This window comes from Grammomys surdaster, unplaced genomic scaffold, assembly GCF_004785775.1.
Source record: "Grammomys surdaster isolate TR1022 unplaced genomic scaffold, NIH_TR_1.0 238, whole genome shotgun sequence".
NCBI lineage: Eukaryota > Metazoa > Chordata > Mammalia > Rodentia > Muridae > Grammomys > Grammomys surdaster.
Window position 1 is genome coordinate 2,714,786 of NW_021604683.1, and position 26,869 is coordinate 2,741,654.

Consider the following 26,869-nt stretch of genomic DNA (forward strand, 5'->3'; position numbering starts at 1 on the left):
TCTCTCTCTCTCTCTCTCTCTCTCTCTCTCTCTCTCTCTCTCTCTCTCTCTCTCTCTTTCTTTTGAGACAGGGCTTTTCTGTGTAGCCCTGGCTATCCTGGAACTCACTCTGTAGACCAGGCTGGCCTCAAACTCAGAAATCCACCTGCCTCTGCCTCCCAAGTGCTGGGATTAAAGGTGTGCGCCACCACCGCCCGGCTCTCAAAACTCCTTATAAACAAACATAGAAGAGCTCTAATACAGGGAACGGGTGTTTGGAGTTACCACTCACTGCACCCATTGGGCACTTAGTTTGAAAACTTGACAGCATCCAGTTTTTGTTCCCTCGACACTGTGGTGCAGCCAGCTACTCACCCTGCCAGATGTGGCCACTGTTGACGAGTACCTCCACAGGGAAGGAAGGGTGGACCGGTTGGTAGCTGTGCAGCAGGAAGGCATAGCGGCCCAGGGTAGGCACCTGGGTGGTAAAGATCACTGTGCCCTGTTGAAGAGAGTCTCTGATGAGCGGCCAGAATGGGGAACAGCTGGCCCCACCTCTGTCTGCAGCATCTGTCACGGAGTAGCAGAGGACAGGGAGCTCCGCCCTGCCTCACCCCCATCCCTGGAGAGGCTTCCGTCTGCCCTGAGCCCTCACCTGCGGGTGACGCAGCAAAGTGGGTTCTGCGTTGGGGTCCACCGCAGTTGGTGGCCGAGGTTGTGGTCCTGCTGGGGGTGCACCCGGTGCGAGCTCCTGTGACTGAGTCAGAGGCAGGTCGGGAGGCAGCGGCAAGACCTGGCAGTCCTTAAGGATGATGGGCTGCGGTGGCTTTGGGAATCGGGAGGCTACACAGGCAGCGCTGGGAAGTATGGTGAGTGAGAACACTCTCCTGGCCAACAGTTCCCTGTTCCTCACCCTAGCCGCTCCCGGCCCCACTACCTGCTGGGGTTGAAAGTTCCATGACTGCTCACACAGAAGACCCGGGGCTCCACAAACTCAGTGCTGAACTCCTCCACAGGTACCAGGGTGACACTGTGCTGTGGGGAGAAGGGCAATATGCTGCTACTCCCCAGGCAGCTGAGGACAGGAGGCATGCATGGTGGGATCGGTATGGCCGACCACATACTTTGGATCCCAGGAATCCACTGAGCCTACACTCCATCACTCCTGTCCTCTGTCTGGAGCCCACACACGGGTGCAGAAGTGGTGACGATTTCTAGGGTCCCCCACCCCCACTTATTTACTCTGTCTCTATCCCACCTATATTTTGGGCTCCCAGCTCAGAGGCCAAGCACACTGCCTCTGCATAAGCCACTTCACAGGCAAGTAAGCAAGGCCAAACAAACTACACCCCACACCACAGGAACTCCCGGGACTCTGTTTTACATACTTAAGTATGTTATACATACTTAAAATATGCTAGCAGAAGCCACCCTGGGGCAAGGACTCAGGGGATTTTACCAGGAAGAAGTGAGCCTGCTCAGCTGTGAGCCGGATGCTGGCCTCAGAGTCCAGGTAGAAGACGGCTAGATGATGCTGGGTATCCCGAGCCGGACTCCGGCATAGGGAGCTAAGGAAGAGATGCACTGTAAATGGAAAGTCCTGGGCAGGGTCTTCCTGTCCGCCCTTTCCTGTTCTAAGCTTACCTGTATGGGCAGGGGTGGAGGTTGAGCATCCCTTGCTGGGGGGCTCTCTGAGGGGTGTGCACTGACACTCCCATCTCCTGGTGTGAATCCTCACTGAGATATTCCACCACGAGAGCATATCGGCCTGGCTGAGGCACTGTCATCTCAAGCTGGATATCCACCTGAGATAGGGCAGGGTGACCAGAGACCCATAGTTCTCATCCTTCCCATAGCTGCCTACCTACAGCTAGATCTTGGAGCCCAGGGCATCTCCAATTGGAGGAAGCAGAAAAGCTAGGTAAATTTCTGCATTACACCCAGTGTCCACTAGGGACAGCAACAGCCACTCCAGGTCATGCAAGGCAGCTCCACCATCTTACAACCCTGCCTTGCTCCCACTCCCTCTGCCATTGAGACAGGGCCCCTCCTCCAGTCTAAGGTCCACAGTACCCACTCCCCCACAGGCCCTCAGATACCCACATCACTGCCTACGCAGGTTGCCAGCGGCGGGTGTGAAGGGCTGAGCTGCTCTGTGGGACAGAGCCGGGGCAGGCTGTTGTCATGGCGACACAGGGCCTCAGTTCCAGCTGCTGAAGGGAAGCCATCCAGGGGTAGGTGAGCATAGAGGAGACAGCTAGAGAAGAGAAATGGACGGAGGTCAGCACAGGTCCATGCAGGATCCAGCCCCAACTCATCCTGCAGGACCTTACTTCTCTGTGGAGTGCAGGGCTGAGGGACGGTAGGTACAGGCCTCGGTTACTCGATGCTGTAGCAGAGCTGCCTCATAGTAGGTGCTGGGCAGTAAGACCACGTAGTCCTGAGAGAGGTAGGGGGTGAGTATACAAAGGCTCTGGGGCCCAGGGCCCTCCCCACCCTGCTGTGGCTCTTGCCTCACCAAGAGTACACCTTCAGCCTCAACCAGTAAGGCCCAGATGCCGGGGTTCAGCACAAAGGGTTCCCCAAAGCCCCTCTGGGGCACAGTGACAAAGGTAGGCTCAGTGCTGGGTGGGAAGGCCACTGGCTGGCTCTGCTCTGTGCCTGGGGTGAAGAGGATAAGACACTCGGGCTCAATCCACAGACCACCCGAGTCTGTACGTCTCCCATGTAACATACACCTCCCATGGGGCCAGAAGGAAGGTGATACAGGCCGGGTCCACCTCCCGCAGGACCTGGATGATATGGGGTAGGAAAGGAAGCGGCGAGCAGACCCCACTCACAGTTGGTACAGCTGGAAAGCTTGCCCTCTTCACGGACAGAGACCTGCCCATTCACGCTGGTTGATCCACGGTTGACATATCGGAAGACCAGCCGAAACAGGTCAGGGGAGGTCACATTCAGTCTGGCTACAATCCTGGGCTGTGGTGGATGTAAGACAACACGTCTTTCCCCTGACCACTGACTGACCTGGGTCCCCTGATCCCAAGATGCAGCTTGTTCTGCTGGCCAGCCACCGCAGACACCCAGCAGGTTCTATCTCTGCATCAAGCCCAGGGAGGGGGCAGCATGGTCCACCTGGATAGCTGTCATGTGTGCGTAGCCTCTCCAGCTGAAGTTCTCAAACTCCAGGGGGTTGAAGCCGAAGCGTACAGCATGGCCCTCGGGAGTGGTTGCTTCTTCTAGTTCTAGCCGCGTGTGATGCAGGTCTGGCAAGTAGTGGTCTTTTGCTGGCCTGCCATGGCACAGGTGTCTGAGCGGGACAGGCACGGGCCCTACATGGCCACCCAGATTTCCCAGGGGTAGCTGGGTACCATGTGGGCTCCTGGCAAGAACATGGGGGGTGGGGGGATACCATACATGCTGCGCCCCCAGCCCAGGCCAAGTCAGTGGAAGGAACTTACTCGCTGCAGGTAGGGCCCTGAGTGTTAGGGCGGCACCTGCAGGCACCTGTCTTTGGTTCACAGCCCTGACCCAGAGCACCGCCAACATCACACCTGCAGCCTGTGTTGGGAAAAAAGGAAAAGAGTCAGAGGCTGGCGAACCCCCAGCACCCTCTGGGGTCCCTCTCACAACCTTCCAGGTTAGGCCCCATAGGCAGGTCTCTCTCTACCCACCCTCAGTAGATAAACTAACATCAACTCTTAGGGTCTACTTAGGGGCGGGGGCGGGGGCGGGGGCAAGGGAACTGGGATGGATTAGTGATGTCTGCTATGAACACAGGATGGAGCAAAGGGCCACGTGTCAGAACAGAGCTGATACTCCCAGCACAGGCTGGCAGTGGCGATGGTGGGGTTGGGGGGAGGTTGACCGTCTGTCTGATCCTCCTGCTGTTGTCAGAGTGAGACCCCCCCTCCCTGCCTGACCCACTTGTCTCTCCCTGGGCCTCAGTCTTCCCGTGTGTATGACACAGTACAGACAATGACTGGGGTATGAGCACTTACCACGGCAGCCAAAGTAGTCAGCGTGATCCAGGCCAAAGAAGCCGTCCTTGCAGGCCGCACAGGTCTTGCCACACACATGGGCTTTGCAGAAACACTGTCCATTGTCCTAAGGGGGAATAGGAAGTGAAACTTGTTGAGGTAATAATACACTTGACCCTAGACCCCAACCCAATACCCTGACACTGATTTACCTGGCATTCAGTAACTCCACCCAGCGTGCCTCGTGGGTCACAGCTGCAGCCTGGGGAGAGCAGAGCAGTATTGAGAGCCCTGGGGGATAGGAGCGGGGGACAGGCCTATCCCTCAAACCCCTGACCGTCCCTCTAGGGCAGACTCACGTGTGCAGCCTTCAGGGTTGCTGGAGCTGAGTCCCCAGTACCCAGGTTTACAGCGGTCACAGCTTGGCCCCTCCACATGAGCCCGGCACTCACAGGGAGCCTGTGCCTGAGAGTGAGGGAAAGAAGTGGGCCGAAGCCCCTCACCCGCCTTACCCCACGCTTGGCAGCCACCCAGGATAGAAAGAAAGAACCAGCAGAAGGAGTAAATGCCCCGAGGTTGCCGTAGCAAACAAGCAGCAGTGGGACCAGCGTCTCTCTGGGCTTCATGGCGGGCATGGGCGATCCTATGCTTACCTCAGGAAGGGCAGGATTGGCTGGAGCCAGACCAGCAGGATGACAAGAGCCAGCTATGAAGAGAGGACCAAACTTTGATCATTCCTCACTGACAGGGCTTCCCCAGGGTCAAGGGCTCCCCAGTCCCAGCAGAACCCAGGTCCCTCCTGCGGGTGTGAGCAGGTGTGAAAACATGGACCTCCCCATCCTCGCCACCAAGACAAGGGCACACGTCTCCTCCCCCAACTCCACCATGCTGCAAGCGGCCACACGAATGAATATACATGGGCACTCATCCACACACAGTAAATGCATATAACATGTACACAGAAGTCACACGAATGATTCAAGTGCATGAAGATTCACAAAGCACGGAACACGCGTGGCACACAGAACCATCACATGTGAACACAGCACACGAACAACCTTAAGAAGATACAGCACATGAGCACAGCTACAGAACACAGTCCCTGGATGCACACATGAGCTGACCTCCGTGAACAGTGCACAGATTACACAAACAGGACACTCCTCCGCTCCACCACCCCCAGCTCACCTTCACAGTAGGGGAAGTTATAGGCCCCTGGCACACACATATCACACCGTAGTCCTGTCACTCGGGGCCGGCACCTGCACTGGCCGGTTGTAGGGTCACAGGTTGTATGCAAGGAGCCATCGGCAGAGCAGTGGCAGGCTATGCAGAGAAACCAGCATGTGGGTACAAAGCAGGGCTATGAACTGCATGCCCTCATTCTCCCAAGAAACTTACAGATGCAGCTGGGGAAGCCGTAGAAGCCGGGGCTACATTCCTGACAAGTGGTGCCTGTGTAACCAGGACGGCAGCGGCACAAACCGCCCACTCCACACTCTTGATCCAGGGCCCCCCGAGGGTCACAGGCACAAGCTATGGAAACACAGGCAGGGGTTGAGAGGGTCAGACCCTGGTCCTGTGGGGACGGGTTGATTCCTTCTTCCTTCAATTCTCTGCTCACCATGACAGTCGGGGTACCCATGGTAGCCTGGAAGGCAGCGGTCACAATGAGGACCGTCAAAGCCGGGTCGGCACTGGCAACGGCCAGCCTCGTCGCAGCCTTCAGGCAGGGTCCCTGCTGGGCTGCAGCCACATACTGTAGAGTAGAATGTGTTACTAGGATCCTGATGGGAGCAGGCTGCCCCTCAGGCACCCCAGCCACCTGTGCCCACATGGAGGGATGCCACTCACGCTGACAGAGAGGGAAGTGGAAATAGCCGAGGGCACAGTGGTCACACCTGTCCCCCTCAAAGCCGGTGCGGCATGTGCACTGGCCAGACTCTGGGTCACAGAGGCCATTGGCTACCCCAGGGCTGGAACACTGGCATGCTGCAAAGAGAAGAACAACTGATTGGTCAGGGCTTACTTGGTGCAGGGGCACCTCACGAGTGGATGAGGGGGGGCACTCACGGTGGCAGTTAGGCCCGAAGAATCCGGGAGCACAGAGCTCACAGTGGGCGCCCCGGAAGTTGGGTTTGCAGACACAGCGTCCCAACCTCGGGTCCTTCCGGCAGGCGTTGCCCTGGGTCCCTCCGGCATTGCAGTCACAGTCTGGGAGGAAGGTGGGGAGAGGCTTAGACACAGGCAGAGCCCAATCCTCCTGCTTGAAAGACCAGCTTTTCTACAAAGTCACATTTTTGCACATTTACTTAACACAAATTAGGATCCAAAAAGAAGTAAAAACTCCAGAAGCTGGCACTTTAGGAAAACAGTGATGAATTGCAGATTCTAACCATCTATCTGGCAGGGTGTGGTGGTGCAAGCCTCTAGTCCCTATCTTGAAAAACAAAAGCAGGTGGCTCTCTGTGAGTTCAAAGCCAGCCTGGTCTACACAGCTAGTCCTCAGCCAGCCAAGGTTCAGACCTTGGTCTTAAAACACACACACACACCACCATCACCACAGCTGTTAATTCATCAGTTTTAACAGAGGCTCCTAATTAACAAGAACACAAACAGGGGAAAGACTAAAATGACAAGCCAGACAGAAATTTCTGGATTTATCATTATTTCTGGGAGTTGGGGAAAAGGTGGCCAAATCATGCAGCAGAGAGTACTTTGAACATCTGATTGTTGATCCTGACAGGAATAATGGCCTGGGGTTGGTGGGGAGTGTAGCAGTAGCCGAGTAATCAGAACATAGACAGAAGCCACATGGAGAAGCCACATGCCTTTAATCCCAGCACTTAGGGGTCAGAGGCAGGTGGTTGGATCTCTGGGAGCTTGAGCCCAGCCTGGTCTACATAGCTAGTCCCAGGATGGCTAGGGCTATGCAAGAAACCCATCTCAAAAAAAAAAAAAAAAAAAAAAAGACAGCAAACTCTCAAAGCCGTCAGTTAGGGCATAGCCCAACAGGAACACACTTTGCTTCTCCAGCTAGCAAAAGTCCAGAAAGGAAAGGTTAGCTGGAAAAGAAGGAGGGACAAGAGGACAGGTGAGGCCCAGACTGACGTCAATAAGGACAGTCAGGGGTCAGGTTACTGACTTCGGAGTTGGAAGGAAACCCCAGCGAGAGGGTTTCTAGGGCTAAAGAAAAGATGGGCAAAGAGGGTGGATGGATAAGTCATGAGGAAATGGCTGGAAGGTGGGGGCCACAGGCATTCCAAACCAGCCAGAGGTATCACACACAAACACGCAGGGCCAGGCTACTGAGAAACAGTCTCCACTTCTGTCCTGCCCTGGAAGGATACGATCCTGCCAACAGTGAAAAAAAAAATTATCTAAAAGGTGCGACCCTCCAACCCAGAAACACTGAGAAGGGGGCCAGGGGCCCCGGTCTCTGCGTTAGGAAAAAGGGCTCTGCTTAAGCAGACAACAGAGGCTACCATGCAGGTCGGCAATGGTCCAGCCAGCAGCCATGCACACAGCCAGTGCATCACCAGTGCTGTCTTATGTTAGGGAGCTGACTTGGCACCCGGGCAAAAGGCCACAACATATGCAAGTCTGCTAAGCCAGGGCCTGCTGACGTCTGGGAAACACCCTGTGGAGACGAAACCATGAAAAGTCGTTCATGCCCGGATGTTTGTTGGGACATCTTTCTGAAGGCGGGCAGGGTGGCTGGTTAATTGGATACTCCATCTGTCTACAACACAGCTGTGGAAGGCCATGTTTACACAACTGTGGTAGGGGAAGACACAACCTCTAAACGGCATGTGTGGTTCACTGCAGTGTTTATAAGAATGGGCGTGCGTACACACATGGAGTTCGGGGTGCACGGAGAGGGTTCTTTGCCTTCTGGGTTTGCTGAAGTGCTGACAACGGAACGGAGAGCTTTGTAACAAAAAGGCCATGCACTGTACCACGGCTACAGCCCCAAGCAGAGCTTCGGGAAGGTTTCTCATGTGACCGTGCTGAAGACACATCTCAGCAGTTTAAAGCACTGGCTATTCTCACAGAGGATGGAGATTCAGGACCGAGCACCCACATGGCGGCTCAGAACTGTAACTCCAGGACCAGACGGATAAAACACTTTTTCTGCCTCTATGAGCACAAGGCGCGCGCGCGCACACACACACACACACACACACAAACATGTATACACATGAAATAAAAGTTAACTTCAAAAGTTAACAGACAGAATGAAAGATGATTAAGATAAAAACTGGTCGTCTGTGCACAACTGCATCCCGTGGGTCCCGATGACCTCGGGGTACTTACTCACGATCTGTCCAGCGGGAAGCACCTGTTCTCCCGTGTCATTGTGGGGAAACGAAGACAGAGCTGAGGGAGAGATATCATACACTTGTCAACCAGGTCTGTGGGGCAGGCTCTCTGGCTCCGGTACCACAGACCACCCCCAGGGATCTTGGGTCTTGGGTCTTCCACCCTTCCTAGGCCCTTCAATCCCCTCAGGCAGTGATCCTGGGCCTTCCCAACCAACTCCCACACCGGCCCTCACGGTAGCAGTGTGGGAAGTCCACGTAGCCCTCAGCACAGGCGGCACACTGTTCTCCCGTGAAGTTCGGCCTGCAGTAACAGCGGCCCGTCATGTCTTCACAAGTCCCGTCTGTGAAGTCTGACTCGCAGTCGCACGCTGAGGGAACAGTCAGAGAGAAGAGGGTCATAAAATAAAAGGGAACTATGGTCTGGCCTCCTGGGGTGGGAGGGAGATCTGGGAGATACAACAGCTAAGACAGACCGACCCTAAGACTCACAGTCTCCAAGGCTTAGGAACATAGCTCTACTTACGCTGACAGACATGAGGCGAGTCCAGTGGTTGGTCAGGGGCACGGTAGAAGCCAGGCAGGCAGCGCTCACAGTTGATACCTGTGGTGTGATGCTGGAGACACAGACACAGAGCTCCCTAAGTCTAGGCATGTCCCTGTCTCGTTCTACGGCCATCTATACCAGGTTAGCCTTTGCTTAGCTCACCTGACAATCAAGGCAGACACCCCCACCCTGGTACACATTGTCCTGGTTCTGGCTGGCATTGCGCCGGTCCACCTCAGGGTCGTAGTAACAGTCATAGGCATGGCCATGGCAGTTGCAGGCTGCGGAGTCAGGGCCAACGGTTAGCATGGCTTCCATAGCCCTGGAACCCCTGGGACATAAGTCTGTGTGAGCCATGGGCGCAGGCAGCGAATACTAGTGTGGTATACGCACACTGGCACTCGTTGGCGCTGTCCGTGGTGGCGGGCTTCCACGGCTGCTGGTTGAAGCCTGGACAGCACCGGTCACAAGAACCTCCACATGTATTGTGCTGGCAGGCACACTGCAGCCTATGAAGGGACAGAGAAGAGTCAGGGGCCACCCCTGCGTCAGAGGGCTAGAGACGAGGTGGGTGGTATGTCCTTGGGCATATCCGGCCTGCTCTGTGGGCACAGGGTCCCCCCCCCCCCCCGTCCCAGTTTCCCAGCTGTCATGCAGTAAGCTCTGGTCCAGACTGTCGACTCCCATTGTAATGGCTCTGCACATGGCTTGAGCCTTAGAGAAAGGGGGAAAAAGAGACAGATTCCCTGTGTCAGCAGAGAGGGACAAGGTGTGTGTTGATGCTGGGGTGGGGCCTAGGCGCTAACACAGGTGGAACCTTGGCCCTCTCAATATTACCTGCACCCAAACCTTGATCCAGGTCTAAGGGAGGAATACATTGGTTCCAAGAGATCTGGATCTTACCCAGTTTGTGAAATCCTGTCAGTCAGACACCCCCATATATCTAGGGCATCTCCCCAGAGGCTAGTGGCCAAGAACGACTTCCTCTTTCCAAAGGCTGGAGGCCCGCCGCTGTCCCAGTGGGCAGGGGGACAGCTGGCTGGGGATGAGCGCAAGACTGGAGCATCTGCATTGTATAAACCAACACCTCCCACGTTCTACCGGCGTGTGGCGGGGTCACAGCCAGCCCGTTCAAAGGGGCAGCATACGAATTTCCTGAGCAAGAGGCCAGAAGCCTACTGTGCATGCCAGGAACCAGGAACTCAGAGCCTCAAACCATCAAGCTTGACTCCCACTGATCCCTGTCAGGGGGTCCCAGGGCCTTGAGAGGCAATTCTGCTTCCTGTTCCATCCCAAAGGCTTCTGGGAAAGCCTTAGCTTCAGTGTAGGAGAAGGAACGAACTAGCTGTCAGGACAGATAGGCAGCAGCCATTCAGACTAACCCAGCTGAGGCAGAGCCACAGGTCTGCAGCCAGCATCTCATTTTGAGCAATCGACATGGCCAAGAAGCACCCCTGAGCTAATAAGGGAAGAAGGCAGTATAAAGGGGTGTAAGGCTGGCCAATGGGTACAAACCTTTACAAGTCCACCCTGGGGGCTTCTCCCCTTGGGAGACAGAGCCCCTAAGGAGACCTTGCAAGGGAAGGACACAAGAGGGGTCTACAGATGCCACACATGGTAGACTTGGGCCCAACTCGTTTAATGAAGCAATCTGGTAGATGCTGTAAAAGAATGTTTCAGAATGACTATAAACAAAGGAATCTAAAAATAGGCAGATGTGGAAAAATGACTAGTTAGAACTTCTAGAATTGAAAAAAATGCAATTATTAAATTATTAAAAAAAAAAAAAAGCCAAGTTCAGTGTGGTGGAGCATGCCTTTAATCTTAGGAGTTGGGAGGCAGACTCGGGTGGATCTGTGAGATCTAGGCTAATCTTGTATAAATAGCGAATTCCAGGCCAACCAGAGCTGCACAGTGAGACTTTGGAAACAAAGACTGACGCTGGCGAGATGGCTCAGTGGTTAAGAGCACTGGCTACTTTTCCAAGGCCCTGATTTGATTTACAGTACCCACATGGATCTGACACCTTCTTCTGCCCTCCTCAAGTACAAGGCACACAGACAGAGCTAACGGGGACATTCTCTGAGAGGACATTCTCTCAGGGAAGGCCACTGAGAAGAGACAAAAGGAAAACACAAGGTGTTCTCAGAAGACGGACGATCACTGTGTGAAAGCACAGAGGGCAGCAAGGAAGATCATGGCCACCCAGTTAACAAAGACACATGCATTCTGAGATCTCAGAACCAGAAACACCCCCTTCAGGCTTCCGACTGGACCCACAGGACATACAAGCAGAGGTATAAAAACACAGCAGCAACACCAACATCAGCTCAAGAGACCCTGGACCCGACAAGGACCTAATGCTGACCCAGGTCTGAAGGAACAGTCATCAGAAAAGAATCAAAGCCAACAATGCCCTAGTCCAGCAGCCATCTTCCAAAGGTGAGTGGCAGACGGTCACCCACTAAGTGCAGGCACACTGCAGAAAACAGAAAGCAAACCAGCGGAGCAAGAGACCCGTGAAAACAGGAACCAGGAACAAGAGGGCGACAGAGGCGCTAAAGAGAGACCAGTGTCCCAGGTGGGAAGGATGTGGGGTTGAGGACCAGGTCACATGGGGAGAAGCCAGGGTATCTCTGCACATCTGGGTTTGTCTGTGACAGAATACAGGCTGCCATGCCAGGCCTCGTAGGACACTCTGTCATCACAGTTTCTCTGGAGACTGAGACAGAAAGTCTGTCCAGACTTCAGAGTCAGTTCAAGACAAGCCTGTACAAAACAAATAGCAAGAACACTGGGCTGGGGCTCACTGGTACAGCGCTTGCTTAGCGTGCACAAGACTTAGTTTCTTCATCAGAGGTAGAGCCATGGTATGGACAAGTAGGGGTGGGGACCACACTGGATGGACAGGATGAGGGAAAGGCAGCAACGGGATCTCCCCTCTCTGCTGCAGGAACAGACGACCTCATCTCTAGAGAGGCAGCAAGTGAGGAATGGAAGAACACATTGGCTGGCTTGAGAGCACAGGCTGGAGCTCTGAGATAATATTTTGTTGAAGTCTGTGGCTCTGGGGAAAATGCCAGCATAATCCATTCTTCAAGTCCTGAAGGGAGGGCTGGGCTCAACTCAGGTCTGAACGCGTGAGGCAGGCACAGTGGTGAGCCTCTCCCAGCAGGTAAGGACGGACCCAGAAGCTGGGGCCCCACTTCCTCTAAGGCTAATTTGGTTTACTAATGGGCTCTATCCATTCCTAGCCATAGGGAGCCATACTCCACTTGGCATTTAATTTCCCTGGGCAATTAGCAGTGCCTGGAGCTGCACTGCCAAAGACTCATTCCCACAATTGTCCCCAGAAGGCTAGGACTGCAGCCTGCCTGCCCAAGTCCTTCAGCTAGGGACACCATACCATACCTGCTTAGGTTGCTCTGAGGAGACAGCTTCATCACAGTGTGTGTGTGCATGGGCATGTGCTTGTGTGTGTGTACGTGTGTGTGTGTGTGTGTGTGTGTGTGTGTGTGTGTGTGATCCTTCAGCCAGGGGCACCATGCCATACATGCTTAAGTTGTTCTGTCAGTGTGTTTGTGTATATTCGTGCATGTGCGTACCTATGTGTGTGTGTGTGTGTGTGTGTGTGTGTGCGCGCGTGAGCTCTCATCCCAGTGTCTTGGCTTCACCTACTTCCTCTATAACCTGGAGCCTGTGCTAAAACTGTAAGGCCGCAGTAGAGGCCCTATACTGAGCTCAGCTCAAAAACTTTGCGGCAATGGAGGTGGCGGCAGGTGAGATGCTTGCATCTTGTGGGAGTGTTCTGGGGCAGGCTGAGGGGAGGGGGTAGGACATGAGTGTCTACCTACCCACTGCCAGCTCCACCCTACGGCTCTATCCTCGCCTGTCCCCGATTTGTTCTGACTCGTGGCTTGTGGAGGTGGGGAGTGATGGATCCTGGCTAGCTCCTCAGAGCAGCTGTGCTTATTTATGCCCACGGGGCTTTGTCTGTTAGTAGCTCAATATTTGGCTGCTGCCACGGGGAAGGGAAGGAAAGGAAGAGGAAAGGGAGGACAGGCTATGTCCTGAGAACAGTTTCCAGGCAGAAAAGGGCTATGGTGCCAGGCTCCAGTCATCCATTTAGGTAAGGGCTTTGGGGGGGTCAGGCCACCAGGGGCTCTAGACTCAGATATAAATTGTGTGATGGCATCTGGTGGTGGGGTAGATACTGGGTATTTCCTGCCTAATCAGCTGGCTCTGAGTAGGTTATGGGAGCTTGGATGTCAGGCCCAGAGACAGGCTAAAGTACTACTTACTCACAAGAGGTCAGAGCCCTTGGCTGGCCCTAACTACAAAAACACTGGTTACATTAAATGGGGAACACTCACTGGTCCTGTCCTTGACCTTGGCCCTTTCCCTGAGTGGGGTACAGGTCAAGGAGAAAGGCAACAGAGAGTCTTTGTGCCCTGGGGATGGTTAGTAGAGCTGGGGTGGGCTGCCTGGACAAATGGTACATATCCACCTAGGGATACAGATGCGTAACAAGGGATAGTGGCTATCACTGATGTCCATCTCAAAGGTCCTGGACCGTGGCATCAGGTAAGCTGTCACCCAAGACCAGGACAACCTGGAAGGCCCACATAGTTCTCCCTCTTCAGATGGAAACAGAGACTCACAGTAGCAGCCAGTGCAGGTCCCATTGGGAAGCCAGAGCTGTGACAGGCAGGTAGGTAGATGAGGCTAGCCAAAGGTCTCACCTGAAAGGATCCGAGGGGTCCTTGGCGTCACAGACATCTGCGTGGCCATGACAGACGCAGCGACCACCGATGCTGATGTCTTTGATGCTATAATAATACTGCAGTGGAGGTCATGAGCGACAGTTGTCACCTGACCATGCCACCTGCCCAGACCCTCTCTACAAGAAACCAACCACACCCACGTGCTCACCCTGCGGGTGACGGTGGGGTCCCGCAGCGCCTTGCCCATAAGGTGTCCCAGTAGCGTGTTGGTTCGAAGAAACCGCAGGCGGATGTTGGTGGCCTTGGTGAAGTCTCGAAGGAGAGGAGAGTAGGAGAAGTTCATGGCCCCAGGGCGCCCGTTCACCAAGGACACCACAATCTGCAGAAGGCGTGGCAGATGAGGCCAGATTTGGAAACAACAGGGACCCACCACTCCCCCAGATAAGTATGGCTGTGCACCCCCACCTCGCCGTTCTCCAGAGGCACTATTCGAGAGTATTCCGTGGTGCAGATGACGTCATCATCCTGCGTGATGCGTTCTAGAGTCCGAGGGCCAAACCGCTCCAAACAATCCCTCTTGGAGGCTAGAGGAAATGGATGAGAAGGTGGGGTAACAGATACCTCTCTACAGGCACAGTCTGCAGCCGCCCCTCTCCCTCTCTTGCCCCACGAGTTTTGGGGGATGTGTCACCAGGCCTATCTAATCAGAGTACCCCCACCCTGGCAACATAACTGGTCAGGTGGCATGTGGCCAGGCCTGCCAAGGACTCCAGCTGTCTCCTGCCACAGGCAGTAAAGCTGGCAGGAGGTAGGCCCACAGCTGCCAGAGCTGCTTTGTTACCACGGGAACCTGAGCTGAGGCCTATCTAAAGGAGCCATAAAATGGCCCAAAGATTCCTGGTACCACCAGTGTGACACCAGCTATGTCCAATGTCGAGCATGGGAGTCGATAAGCTCCCCTCTACCCCTAGGGAGCGCTGGCAGCAATGAACCTTAAAGAGACTATCACAAGGGTCAGGGCTTGTCATCAGGGGCCTTGAAGCAACTACAGCCCCATGGCAAGGACTCCAGTCCTGCAGCTCGGGACACTCACAGGCAAAGAACTGCCATGGCTGATAGGTGTGGCCGAAGTCTGTGGATCGCTCCAGCACCCAGAGGTCAGGCCGAGGCGAGTTGGCAAACTTGATGAGCACATAGGCCACGTGGAATACCTGCAGGGGGACAGAGAGTGTGACATCAGACACTGGGTCCCTCCCATGTGAGGTACAGCAGGTGATGCAGAGGTGTGTCTGTGACCAGCTCTTCACGTTTGAAACTTGAAATGTCTTCCCCAACAGACTCGTGTTTTGGAAGCTTGGTCCCAGCTGGTGGCACCATTTTGGGGACATGTGGAACCTTTAGACAGTGAGGCCTAGCTGGAGGAACTGGGTCACTAGAAAGGAGCCTTGAAGACCTAGTTCCTGTCCGCCGTAACTCGAACAGGCTTTGCCAGCATGCTCCTGTCACCACAGACTGAGGCGCACACCTTTAATCCCAGCCCTCAAGAGGCAGAGGCTGGAAGAGCTGAGCTAGAGGCCAGCCTGATCTACATCATAAGTTCCAGGACAGCCAGGACTATTACACAGAGAAACCCTGTCTCAAAAAAAAGAAAAATATCTGATACCAAAGTAGTTGGGCTACTGCTGACACTAAAGCTAATCACATGGTCCCCGAACTCTAGAACTGGTGTGAAAGGAATGTGGAAGATTGGGACATGTAGGTTAGAAAAGTCTAGAAGAGATGTCATGGAGATGATGGCTCAGTCGTTAAGAGCACTGATTGCTCTTCCAGAGGTCCTGAGTTCAATTCCCAGCAACCACATAGTGAGTCACACCATCTCACTATAGATAGAGATCTTGGGCCTTCTTCTGGTATGCAGGTGTATATGAATATACAGATACTCATATATTGTGTACATATAGATACTTATACATTAAATAAAAAAAAAAATCTTAAAAAAAGAAATCTAGCCGGGTGGTGGCGGCGCACGCCTTTGCTCCCAGCACTTGCGAGGCAGGGGCGGGTAGATTTCTGAGTTCGAGGCCAGCCTGGTCTACAGAGTGAGTTCCAGGACAGCCAGGGCTACACAGAGAGACTTTGTCTCGGAAAAAAAAAAAAAAATCTAGAAACTGGAGGTGGAGCTTGCTGGGCCGTTCTGATACAAGCGTGAAAGACCAGGACTCAACTAGAAATATGGGCAATGATGACATCAAGATGCTCCCCTGCATAAAGCATCTCCCACATGATAACCTGATTCTCATCCCTGGAACCTGATGTGAAGATGGAAGGAGAGGAGGCTCCACACTGTCCTCTGACCTCCACGTCCGTACCACGGCCCACGCGCATACACATACACACAAATACACATGAAATACAACTATAAATGTGGACAGGAGCCGGGCAGTGGTGGCGCACGCCTTTAACCCCAGCACTTGGGAGGCAGAGACAGGTGGATTTCTGAGTTCGAGGCCAGCCTGGTCTACGGAGTGAGTTCCAGGACAGCCCGAGCTATAAAGAGAAACCCTGTCTCGAAAAACAAACAAAAACAAAAAAAAAAAAAAAAAAAACAACAAAAAAAAATGTGGACAGGAGGCTGGAGGGCTGGCTCAGCTTAAAGACACAAGCCGCTCTTCCAGAGGACCCAGCTTTGATTCCCAGCACCCTCGTGGAAGCTCACAAGTTTGTAACTCCAGTCCCAGGAGTTTCAACACCGTCTTCTGGCTTCCATGGGCACCAGGCATCTATGTGGTACACAGACATGAGATTTCAGATTGGAACAGTTATCCCATAGGAAGTCAGACTGGGGTCATTCTGGCATGGAATCTGTCCGAATGTTGCCTGCATCCAGAAACCGTGAGAAAGGCTAAATTCAAAAGGAATGAACTAATCAATTTTGTGGGATAAAATTTAAGGCAACACAGCATCCAGGCTGTGTCATGGCTATTGCTGGCTGCCTTTGGTCAGATTTACATCACAGAATTGGGAAGAAAAATCGAAGCAAAGATGTAGACATGTAAGTAGAGCAGAAAGGCAGCTTGTTTAAATATAATTAAGAGACTAGTAACTTTAATTAGAAGTTGCATAATTAGCACTTGGAAAATAAGAAAGGTCCTTGGGGGCCTTTAATGCAGTGAGCTGGCTCTACCAGGTTCCACGGTGTGAAACCGTCAACTCTTCTGAAAAGCTGCTACCTGTGGCCAAAGGCTACCTAACCATACGGCCTCATGGTTTCAGGTATCTGTAGCTGTGTACAAGGGGGCCACCTGAACTTAGCATCATCTGTATGGTAGCAGATTTGCTGGGGTGGAGAATACAAGAGTAACGGCTTCATACAGGCTTCTACCAAGATTTCTGAGAAAAGCCCAGCAGGCAACAGGGTTTGTAACAGAATCAGGTTCCAAACGAAGCCCAAGCTACAGCAAGGACTTGGTCATTGGCAATGCCGGGAACTTGGAAAATCTATAGCCTAGGAAGTGGAGTCGACCCCAGAGAAGCCATGTGATCTGCCAACAGCAAGCCATTTGGACAGGGCCACCTGCCTGGCAGAGCTCAGACTGCCACTGTATGCTGCAAATATTGAGCATATTACAGATGCCTTCAAATGTTGAGCATATAGCTATAGGATTTAATGTTTGTCCTTTTGCTTTGACCCATTCTTTCCTTTTAGGATAGGAATGTCACAGGATGTAGTGGCGCACACCTTTAATTGCAGCACTTGGGAGGCAGAGGCAGGTGAATCTCTGTGAGTCCAAGGCCAGCCTGGCCTACATAAAGAGTTTCAGGACAGCCAGAGCTATATAGTGAGACCTTGTCTCAAAAAATAATAGAGGGCTGGTGAGATGGCTCAGCGGTTAAGAGCACTGACTGTTCTTCCAGAGATCATGAGTTCAAATGAGATCTGATGCCTTCTTATGGGGTGTCTGAAGACAGCTACAGTGTACTTACATATATCAAATAAATAAAAAACCTTTAAAAAGTAATAATAGATAGATACATGGTAGGTAGGTAAATAAATTTTAAAAAGGAATGATACTGTTATTTTATATTGGAAGTAACTTGGTAGCTCTTACAGATGTTAATGGTCTGCCTTGAGTCCAGAGGATACTGTGAACTTTGGATCTGTGAAGTGTTGGAATTGTTCATTCTAACCCTCAGGGCTTGACAGGGTTCCTCCATAGCCCCGCCAGGCCCAGCAATGAGCTCCCAGCAGTACCTGGCAAGCTGTCACAGGACACCTCCTCAGCAAAGCACTCTTATGGACCAACAAATCACCTCTGCCCTGAAGGTCCCAAGGGCCATTCTCTCTTCATAGGTTCCCGCCCACCACCCTCTCCAACCTACCTTTACTGCCTAACTCTACCAGCTGTAGTCCCTCCTCACCTGAAAACACCCCAACTTCACTGTCACCACCAATCTTATCTCTGCCCGGGTCACTTGCAGTGTTGTGTATACTCAAAGTACCTCAGCCCAAGGGTAAGATGATGCAGGAAGAAGTTCCTTATTCATCTGTGTTGAATCCTGGCTTGTCAGAAATGAAGTCCTAGGACTGGGCTGCAGCTGATGCTGGAGCCCTTCTCAAGAATATATGAAGCCCTGGATTATTCCATCCCAAGAAAAACACACCTCACAACACTTCTCATTCACTCTTGGCCAGCAGCCAGAAGTTCCATATCGCCTGCTATCTATCTGCATGCCCAGCTCAGCCCACAGTGCTGGCGGCCAGCCTCAGACCCCTCCTCCTAAATGCTTCAGGGGTAGCCCAACAGCACCCACTGTAAGTTTGGCCTCTCCTGTGCTGAGGAAGGAGAGGGAGGGAGTGGTTTCCACAGCTCGTGCACAAGTCTGAAAGCTGAGAAGAATGCACCCCACACAGGCCTTGGAGACTGGAGCAAGATGATCAAGAAAGGGGAGAAGCCATTGTCTAGGCTGGAATCTGTCCCAAGCGCTGGAACTAAGGGGCCAGAGGTGTGAACAGGCTGGACCTGGCCTGCACAGGGGTAGATCCCTCCTGCTATCTGCTGGCCCAGCTTCTTACCAATAGCACATGGAGGTCACCAGGCTTAAAGCGTGTAGGACCCCATGGGAAAGGGGAACCCCTACTCCAGGCTGTATGTATTAGCTTGCTTTCTGTCACTGTGACTAAGCACTGACCCGAGGCAGGAACTGAAGCAGAGACATGGAAGGATGCTGTTATTTTAGTGGCTTGCTTCCCTCCTGGATTTCTCAGTTATCTTTCTTAAACCTAGGCCCACCTGCCTAAAAGCACCATTCACAGCGGGCTAGGCCACCTTCAACCATGAAGCAAGAAAATGTCGCACAGACATTCCCACAGGCCAGTCTGAGGGGGGCAATTCAGTCGACATCCCCTCTTTCTCATCTTTTTCTATGTCTAGGTTTGCATCAACTTGACAAACAAACCATCACTATTAAGCTATAACCTTCTTTTCTGTTTTTATTTATTATGTATACAGTGTTCTGCCTGCATGTATGTCTGCAGGCCAGAAGAGGGCACCAGATCTCATTATAGATGGTTGTGAGCCACCATGTGGTTGCTGGGAATTGAACTCAGGACCTTTGGAAGAACAGCAGTGCTCTTAACCTCTGAGCCATCTCTCCAACCCCATAACCTTTCTTTTCTAACTTCGTTCCATGACTCTTTCAACCTTAGGGTCCCCACTGTAACTGAGACTGTACCTTCACCAATGGACTCTCTTGGACTCTTATAAATGACAAGCCAATGCTTTTGTCTATGACCCCTTCAGTCCTATACCGTTCATGACACCAAAACCAGTACCATGCAGGAGACTCCGATACGGTATCAAGTTTGACTTAGGAAAAAGCCTTGAGCCGGGCAGTGGTGGTGCACGCCTGTAATCCCAGCACTTGGGAGGCAGAGACAGGCAGATTTCTGAGTTCTAGGCCAGCCTGGTCTACCAAGTGAGTGCCAGGACAGCCAGGACTACACAAAAAAAACCCTGTCTCGGAAAAAAAACAAAAAAAAACAAAAACAAAACAAGGAAAAAGCCTTGAGGGGCTGGAGAGATGGCTCAGCAGTTAAGGACACTGCTCTTTCAGAGGACCTGGACCAACAGCACCCATTGCAGGCTTGGCCTCTCCTCTGCTGAGGAAGGGGAGGGAGTGGTTTCCACAGCCCATGTATAAGACTGAAAGCTGAGAAGAATGCACCCCACACAGGTCTTAGAGATCACAGCATCCATATGGCAGCTCACAACTGTCTGTAACTCCAAGGTCTGACACTCTCATGTAAACATGTATGGAGGCAAACACCAATTGCATATAAACTAAAGGTAATTATGTTTCTAAAAAGAGCGTCATTAAAAGAAAGAAAGAAAGAAAGAAAGAAAGAAAGAAAGAAAGAAAGAAAAGGCCTTGGCCCTATGGACCACGGCTGCCGTGTGCTGACCCTGAGGGAACACTTCCCAGATTTCACCTCAGTGATGCTTACCTCTTCCTAAACAATCATGGCTGATTCATAGCTGATTTTCAGCTCCAGCCAGTGAGCATCAAACAACCCAGGAAAGCAGCTTTCACATCTGTGGGGCTGGGTTCTTGTTAGCAGAGCTGATTCTTCAGTCCCAGATGACCAGAACCACAGATGCCTTCTTGTGGTTTTTTGAAACACGGTTTCTTGGTGTAGCCCTGGCTGTCCTGGAACTTACTCCCTCTGTGGATCAGGCTGGCCATGAACTCACATAAATCCATCTGCCTCAACCTCTGAGTGCTGGGATTAAAGGCATGCGCCACCACGCCAGGCTAAAACCACAGATTCCTAACTCAAAATACCACACGCATGACTCCAATGGAGTCTGTGAGGGACTCTCAAACTCCCTCTGAAATCTCACAAGCTGGATCTCCACTGTCCACTCGCCTCTCAGCGTCCTTATCTTCAAAGGTTTCACAACAGTGCATTAAGTATGAGCCCAAAACTCCAAAACTCTCCCCCTTCTTCCCACAAAATAAAGACATGAAAAACAGCATGGTCAGGTCACCGCACCAATGCCCTCTCCCTAGTGCCAGCTTCTCTTAGTATGCTGTCACTGTGGAAAAAAAAAAAAAAAAAAAGAGCCGCTTGGGGAGGAAAGGATTTACTTCATCTTACACTGAAGGAAGCCAAGGCAGAAACCAAAGCAGAGACCAATACTGCTTCCTAGTTTGCTCCCCCTAGTCTTCCAAGCTACCCTTCTTAAATAACCCATGCCCACCTGCCTAGGGACAGTACTGCCTATAGTGGCCTGGGCCCTTCCACATCAGTCATTAACCAAGAAAATGTCCACAGGCCAATCTGAGGGAGGCAATTCTTTAACTGAGTATCCTTCTCATGGCTGGGTGGTGGTACATGACTTTAATCCCAGCACTCAGGCAGAGGCAGGTAGATCTGAGTTCACTGCCAGCAATGTCTGCAGAGCTAGTTCCAGGACAGGGGAGACTACTCAGAGACAGACAGAAAAACTGAGACAGAGAGATACAGAATCAGAGAGAAACAGAGAGAGACACAAAGAAACCAACAGACAGACAGACACACACACAGACACACACACACAGAGGGACTGACCGACTCCAGGCAGGCAATGCACCAGGACCCCGGACACAGTTTGAGCTGTCCTTGCTGAGATAAAGGGGTGGAACCAACCACAGTCACGCTCCCCCAGGGTAGAGGCACAGGACTATTCACGGGCTGCCAGTTCTGAGGTCATTGTCCACTTCCCTAATGGGCGGGAGGGCAGGGAGATACCCCACCCAGCTGGAGGAGGATTCTGGCCTCTTCAGGGACAACTTACTTTGCACTCTGCCTCATGCCACAGCCTCTTGTGCCCTGTGGCCCCAAACCGGAGAACCAGCAGGTCTGGGATTGTATAATGACAGAGGGACCCTTGTGAAGAAGACAGGCCAGGGACAGCAAGAGGGAAACTTGGGCACAACAGACAGGGATGCTGGCCGCCCCTGGGAGCTGGCAGCCTGGGCTTCATGAGTCCCTGGGGCCCACCCCCGCCTTTCCCTGGGCCCGACCCCAGGCTGCACCCTTGCTAGAGGCTCTGGCCTTCCCATCAGCTGGCCCTGCATTTTTCCCAGCTGAGAGAACTTTTACAAACACTAATTCCAAGCTGCTGATGGGCACAGTAAGGGCTCGTGGAAACTTCTAAGCCTGGGTTGGGATGGGATGTACTTAGCCAACCCACCTTCTGTCTACCTGTCAAGCTAAGCCTGTCACACGGTAGCCTGAGTAACTGTCCTCAAGGGTTAGCTGGCTGCAGACACTGGAGGGCAGGAAGGCTGTGCCCTCCCACCTCTCATCTGTCTCCAACCTGATGCCTGCTCCCAGGACTACAGCAGTGCCCCTGCTATGACCTGGGAGGGGCACGGACCCCTGGCTTCGGCCCCTCCCCTGCCACGCCTGCTCCTCTTAGCTGCCAAGGAAGCCTGACCTTTCTGCTGCTGCGCTGTTCTTTGCAGAGGGGAAAAAAATGTCTTTTAAAGCAAAAAGCAAACAAAAGCTGCCGGTTATTTTTAAAATTCTTGCTATTCTGGGGCAGGCACGTCTCCAGGGCAGCAGCCGGGGCCAGGCTCTTGGCCCACCATACCCATTTACCCCCTGTCCAGCCAGATCTCACAGGGCCAAGACTCCAAAAGAGGGCTTGTGCCCATAACCCTGCCTGACAGGGCTGGCAGGAGTCCCATGAACCAAGCTGGCCATCCAGGGTGGGAATACAGGGCAGGCTCCAGATTTGAGGAACCATGTGGCCCTGTGAAGCCATTTCTCCACCCCTAGAGAGAGGGAGGGGTACACAGAGATGCATCCAATATATAACTCCATTATATGAAGGTTCCAGAGCCCCATGAGGAGAGGAGGTTTGTCTCCTGGGTGGACAGAGGTAGAAGCCAAGCCTAGAACCACCTGGCAAAAGAGTGGTAAGGAAGGCCAAGGAAAAAGCCAGATAGCAGTTAAGAACACTGACTGCGCTCTCAAAGGTCCCAGGTTCAAATCCCAGCACCCACACGGCAGCTCACAACTATCTGTGACTCCAAGATCTGACACCCTCACGCAGACACACACGCAGGCAAAAATACCAATGCACATAAAATGAAAAAGGCAAGGGGGATTGATCTCAGGTTTGGACATCATACATGTGAGGGGGAGGGGGGAGCTGGCAGAACCTCCCGGGCCCTATGATGTGGCCACGCACAAGGTAAGCCTCCTGGCTGGCAACGTCCTAAACGCAGATACCGCTTCACCAAGAGGGAGGCTACAACTGGCGCCTCTAGGGAAGGATCAGTGTTCCGTCTTGAGTCTAGTCTAGTTCTCCCCTGGCCCCAGGGTCTAGGGAGACCCAGGCTGGGTGTAGGTGGCCGAGACGTGTCCTGGGCTGAGAGGACCAGCCCACGGTTCTAGTGGAATGACTCAGCGGGTGGCCGGTGACTCAGCCTGGACCCTGCAGGAAGACGGCCCATTGCCAATTCCTGGGGACAGGCCAGGGTCCCAGGCGGTGCTGGGCGGAGGCAGGAAGCCCTTCCTAGCCCCAGGCGTCCGGCTATTGCCTTGACCACTCCCTTCAGATCAAGCCCTAGGGCACCTGGACCTTCTGACCCCTTCAAGACCTTGAGGAGTCCAGTCCAGCCCTCAGTCTGTCTTTCTCTACCTCACCTAGAAATCTGCTGCCTGCCACCAGACGGAGCTGCATTGGCACAGCCATGGTAGGGTCTGCTCTGCTCACTGCTGGGTAAAAAGGCAGAGCCATCCCTTCAACAGATGGACTCCACCCCAAGAGACGCGGGGGGTGGGGGTGGGGGTATGGAAAAGTCCAGGGGCCACCAAGCAAGTCCGCCATTCAAAATCAGGAATTAAAACAAATAATACAGAGCTTGAGTACAGCTGAGTGATGAGGAGGTGTTTGCATGTGTGAGGGCCTGAGCAGACTGCAAGAGTCAAATAATGCAGTGAGAACAAGGGATGGACGTTGGTATGATAGCTCATTACTGTAATCTTAGCACTCAGGAGGTCAAGGCAATGGGTTCAAGGTCATCCTTGGCTACCTAACATGTTCAAGGCCAGCCTGGGCTACCTAGCAAGTCTAGTCTGGGCTACCTAACATGTTCAAGGCCAGCCTGGGCTACCTAGCATGTTCAAGGCCAGCCTGGGTTACCTAGCAGGTCCAGCCTGGGCTACCTAACATGTTCCAGGGCAGCCTGGGCTACAAAAGATTCTATCAAATAAGCATTACAAAAAATTAAAACTATGGTACATGCCAAGAACAGATAGCTGCCTGGGGCCACAGGCGCGTTATAAGCGCAGCAAAAAGACAGTAAAAGAAAAGGCAAAAGAGACAAGAGGTTGTCAACTAGGGGGTCCCAGCTAAGCAGATGCCAAACAGCCCTCCACACTCCTGCTGGCCGGAGCTCTCGGGCCCCTCCTGCCTGTGGATCAGCCTGGTCAGGCCAGAAGGTCGAGTGGGGCAGAGGAAGTAGAGTTGATCCCAAGGGGACCCCCCACGGCTGAAACCCAAACAGTTTAGTCTCCATTGAGAGGTGAACTGAGAGGAGTTTGTTTAAAACCACAGAAAACAGGAAGGCTTTGGGGGGTGTCGGGGCGCGGGGGTCAGAGAGGGTGACTTAGGAGTGTGCATCATTCTATTCAGAGTGCAAAGGGACCACCGTGCAAGAGACAGCAGTAAGCAGCTACTGAGAGCCAGTGTGGCAGCCAGCAAAGGAGCAGCCAGAGTATCCATAGCCCTGGGTGGGGTCCTCTTCTGAGCAGGAGGGAGTGAGAAAGGGGAAGGGGTGGGTAGAAGAGGGTCGCAGAGGGCAAAGGGGAGGGGAGAGGTGGGGGAGGCAGAAGGGGTTGGGGGAGAGGAAGGTAGATGGAGAGGTATCTACGCAGTGTGAGCATGAAGCAAGCCAGTGAGGGGAAAAGTTGGCTCCCACTCAGAATTGGTCTGAGAACCTGCTTGCACAGACCACTAGTCTACCCGACTCCCCCCCCCCCCCCCAGGAGTCCAGCTCAAGGAGTCAGACTGGCACAACCCTGCACCTGTCCTGGCTGCTGGACTCTGTAACTTGTAACTTAAGCCTGGCCATGACTACACTTCCTGCCACTTCCCTGGACAACCCAAGCGGTCTCAGGACATTGGCCACATGGCCGTATGCCCAGCCAGGCCCAGGGAGCCATGCCAGAAGCTTCAACCTCATGACCACTAACTAGCAAGCAGTCTGAAACCAGCGGGGCTATCCACAGAGCCCCAACCTGAGGGAAGCAAGACAGGGCCAGCCTGCAGGACACCTGACAGTTGATGTGCTACCATGCTGCCGTGGCTGCCATGGCAAATCATTCTCCCGGTCACGGAGGAGACAAGATGACTTGGGGCAGGAGACAAGATCCAGATCATAGAGCCATCCCTGGGGCAGAAGCCTTTCAAGCTACCCCTAACCAGCTTTAACCGGCTCAGCTCTCATCCTTAGTGCCCTAGCTGTACCTGTCTAGAGCACGCCTCTCCGCCCTCAGTGTGCCTGCAGCTCAGGGCCTTTGGGGCTGGGACCTGTGTAGCCTGCACACCAGCAAGAGAGAATGAAGGCCCTATCAGAAAGGAGACTAACACTCCTCACCTCTTTGAGCGGACCTGGGAAGCAGAGCTGACACTTCAGGTGAGGAGGAACTATAGCTGATAGCTCCGTGAGGCCAGATTTCGAGGGGGACGATGGAGGAAGAGGACACAGGCCTACGCATCCCTGCCTGCTGAAGGGTTTCCATGAGGCCTGTACCTGGTTTCCTGGCACAGGGTTGGACTCTGGAGATAGGATGATGGGAGCAGCAACCTGATTACTGGGCCCCAGAAACTTCCAGATAAACACAGGAGATAAGAGTCCCCCTTCAAACCTTGGCAAACCAGGCTGGGTTTCAGGAAACTTCCTTTGTCCTCAGCTGAAACCTCTTCCTGGGAACCCTCCCTAATAGAAGGAATCTTCTTTCAAGCTCCAGTAAGTGCCCAGTTTCTCCTAAGTGTCCTTCCAGGTGCCTTGGATGCTCTCAGACAGGTGTCATGGGGACCAGCCCTTCCAAGTTCAGTGCCAGCTTTGGACTCACACACCAGGGCATAAGATCCAGGGCGGCCTAGCAGCCCAGCCCGCCCTCCCCAGCCTGTAAGGCTCCCTGCCAGCCACCCCCACCCCCTTCCCAGGGCATCCGCTTTCACCAGAACAAAGGCGCCTGGCCAGGCACTTCCTGATGCTTCCTGAAGGAGCCCCAGCCCAGGGCTAGCGCCTTAGAGGACCTCGCAGGCCTGCAGCACAGAACCCAGGAAGAACTTCCCTATGAAAAGCTGGAGTCAGTCTGCCTGCCCCAATCCCAGAGCTTCCTGCCCCTGTCATGGCTGGCAGCCATTGGCCCAGCAGTGACAAGGACTGTACTGGACAAGAGGAGACAGGGTGGTGAGCTCTTCTCAGACATGGCTGGAAAGTCTTTCCTTCCCCTGCCTCATGGCTTAGAGAGACAAGACACCCATGCATGAAGCTCTCTCTTAGCTTGAAACAACCCAAGGCCCAAGGGGAGATGTGAGGATGGCTCTGGACCCTGGAGGAGCACAGTCCACACTTGGTCAGGAAGGTAGTCCACCGCTGTCCCCACTCCCACACGACACCTGGGCATAGTGCCCACCTGCTCTGTAGGCGATCTGAGGTTGCCATGGAGATAGGGCCCCCTCTCCCCAGCTACCAGACTCCTGCCTCCTAAGGTGCAGCCAGGCAAGACTGGAAGGAGAGCATAGGTACCCCCTTGCTACCCCCACACCAAGGGACGATTCACACACATGCCCTCCCATAGGAGCCCCAGTGCTGTGCCAAAGAAGAAAGTGGCCTTGGGTTCAAGTGGCTCCTGAGACCCCCACACCCCACCCCGCTCCCAGGCTCCAGGGCACAGAAAGCTGGGCGATCAAGACCAAGCCAGACAGCCCTGGTTCAGTGGCCTCCTCCCTCTCCCCCTTCTTCTCTACACTGGCTGCAGGATCAGTTCCCCTGAAGTTCAAGACCACCTGCTGAGACTCAGTCTGCTCTCCTGCCCCAACTACCAGATGGGAAGCAGGCACCTTCCCTAGAGGCCTGTCCCTTGCAGCCTGGCTGTGGAGACCTACCTTACTCTGCCTCACCCCTCATCCCCTCCCACCTCAGTGGAGGCACACAGGCCCAGGAAGGAGCAGAGGCCAGCTGTGTTGTGGCAGATATGGAGACACAAGTCTCTGGATTGGTAGAATAGTAAGTGTGTAGGATCAACCA

At 53.4% G+C, this 26,869-nt stretch overlaps 1 protein-coding gene across 1 annotated transcript in view; it reads right to left on the reverse strand.

Moving 5' to 3' along the window:
• Positions 1–26,869, reverse strand: part of Lama5 (laminin subunit alpha 5) — a 50,181-nt gene that overhangs the window by 17,613 nt on the left and 5,699 nt on the right. Inside the window, exons 3-31 of the mRNA XM_028774073.1 lie at positions 14,646–14,763; positions 14,018–14,136; positions 13,761–13,931; positions 13,571–13,668; positions 9,222–9,337; positions 8,991–9,109; positions 8,808–8,898; positions 8,518–8,652; positions 8,277–8,339; positions 6,033–6,173; positions 5,814–5,951; positions 5,584–5,718; positions 5,361–5,495; positions 5,148–5,285; positions 4,613–4,665; positions 4,319–4,424; positions 4,172–4,221; positions 3,981–4,086; positions 3,441–3,540; positions 3,115–3,271; positions 2,820–2,958; positions 2,498–2,640; positions 2,313–2,419; positions 2,083–2,236; positions 1,624–1,784; positions 1,439–1,547; positions 917–1,014; positions 635–836; positions 355–481 (exon numbers count right to left, since the gene is read on the reverse strand). Coding sequence (XP_028629906.1) covers positions 355–481; positions 635–836; positions 917–1,014; positions 1,439–1,547; positions 1,624–1,784; positions 2,083–2,236; positions 2,313–2,419; positions 2,498–2,640; positions 2,820–2,958; positions 3,115–3,271; positions 3,441–3,540; positions 3,981–4,086; positions 4,172–4,221; positions 4,319–4,424; positions 4,613–4,665; positions 5,148–5,285; positions 5,361–5,495; positions 5,584–5,718; positions 5,814–5,951; positions 6,033–6,173; positions 8,277–8,339; positions 8,518–8,652; positions 8,808–8,898; positions 8,991–9,109; positions 9,222–9,337; positions 13,571–13,668; positions 13,761–13,931; positions 14,018–14,136; positions 14,646–14,763 — 3,529 coding nt within the window. The remainder of the gene's footprint in view (positions 1–354; positions 482–634; positions 837–916; positions 1,015–1,438; positions 1,548–1,623; positions 1,785–2,082; positions 2,237–2,312; positions 2,420–2,497; positions 2,641–2,819; positions 2,959–3,114; positions 3,272–3,440; positions 3,541–3,980; positions 4,087–4,171; positions 4,222–4,318; positions 4,425–4,612; positions 4,666–5,147; positions 5,286–5,360; positions 5,496–5,583; positions 5,719–5,813; positions 5,952–6,032; positions 6,174–8,276; positions 8,340–8,517; positions 8,653–8,807; positions 8,899–8,990; positions 9,110–9,221; positions 9,338–13,570; positions 13,669–13,760; positions 13,932–14,017; positions 14,137–14,645; positions 14,764–26,869) is intronic.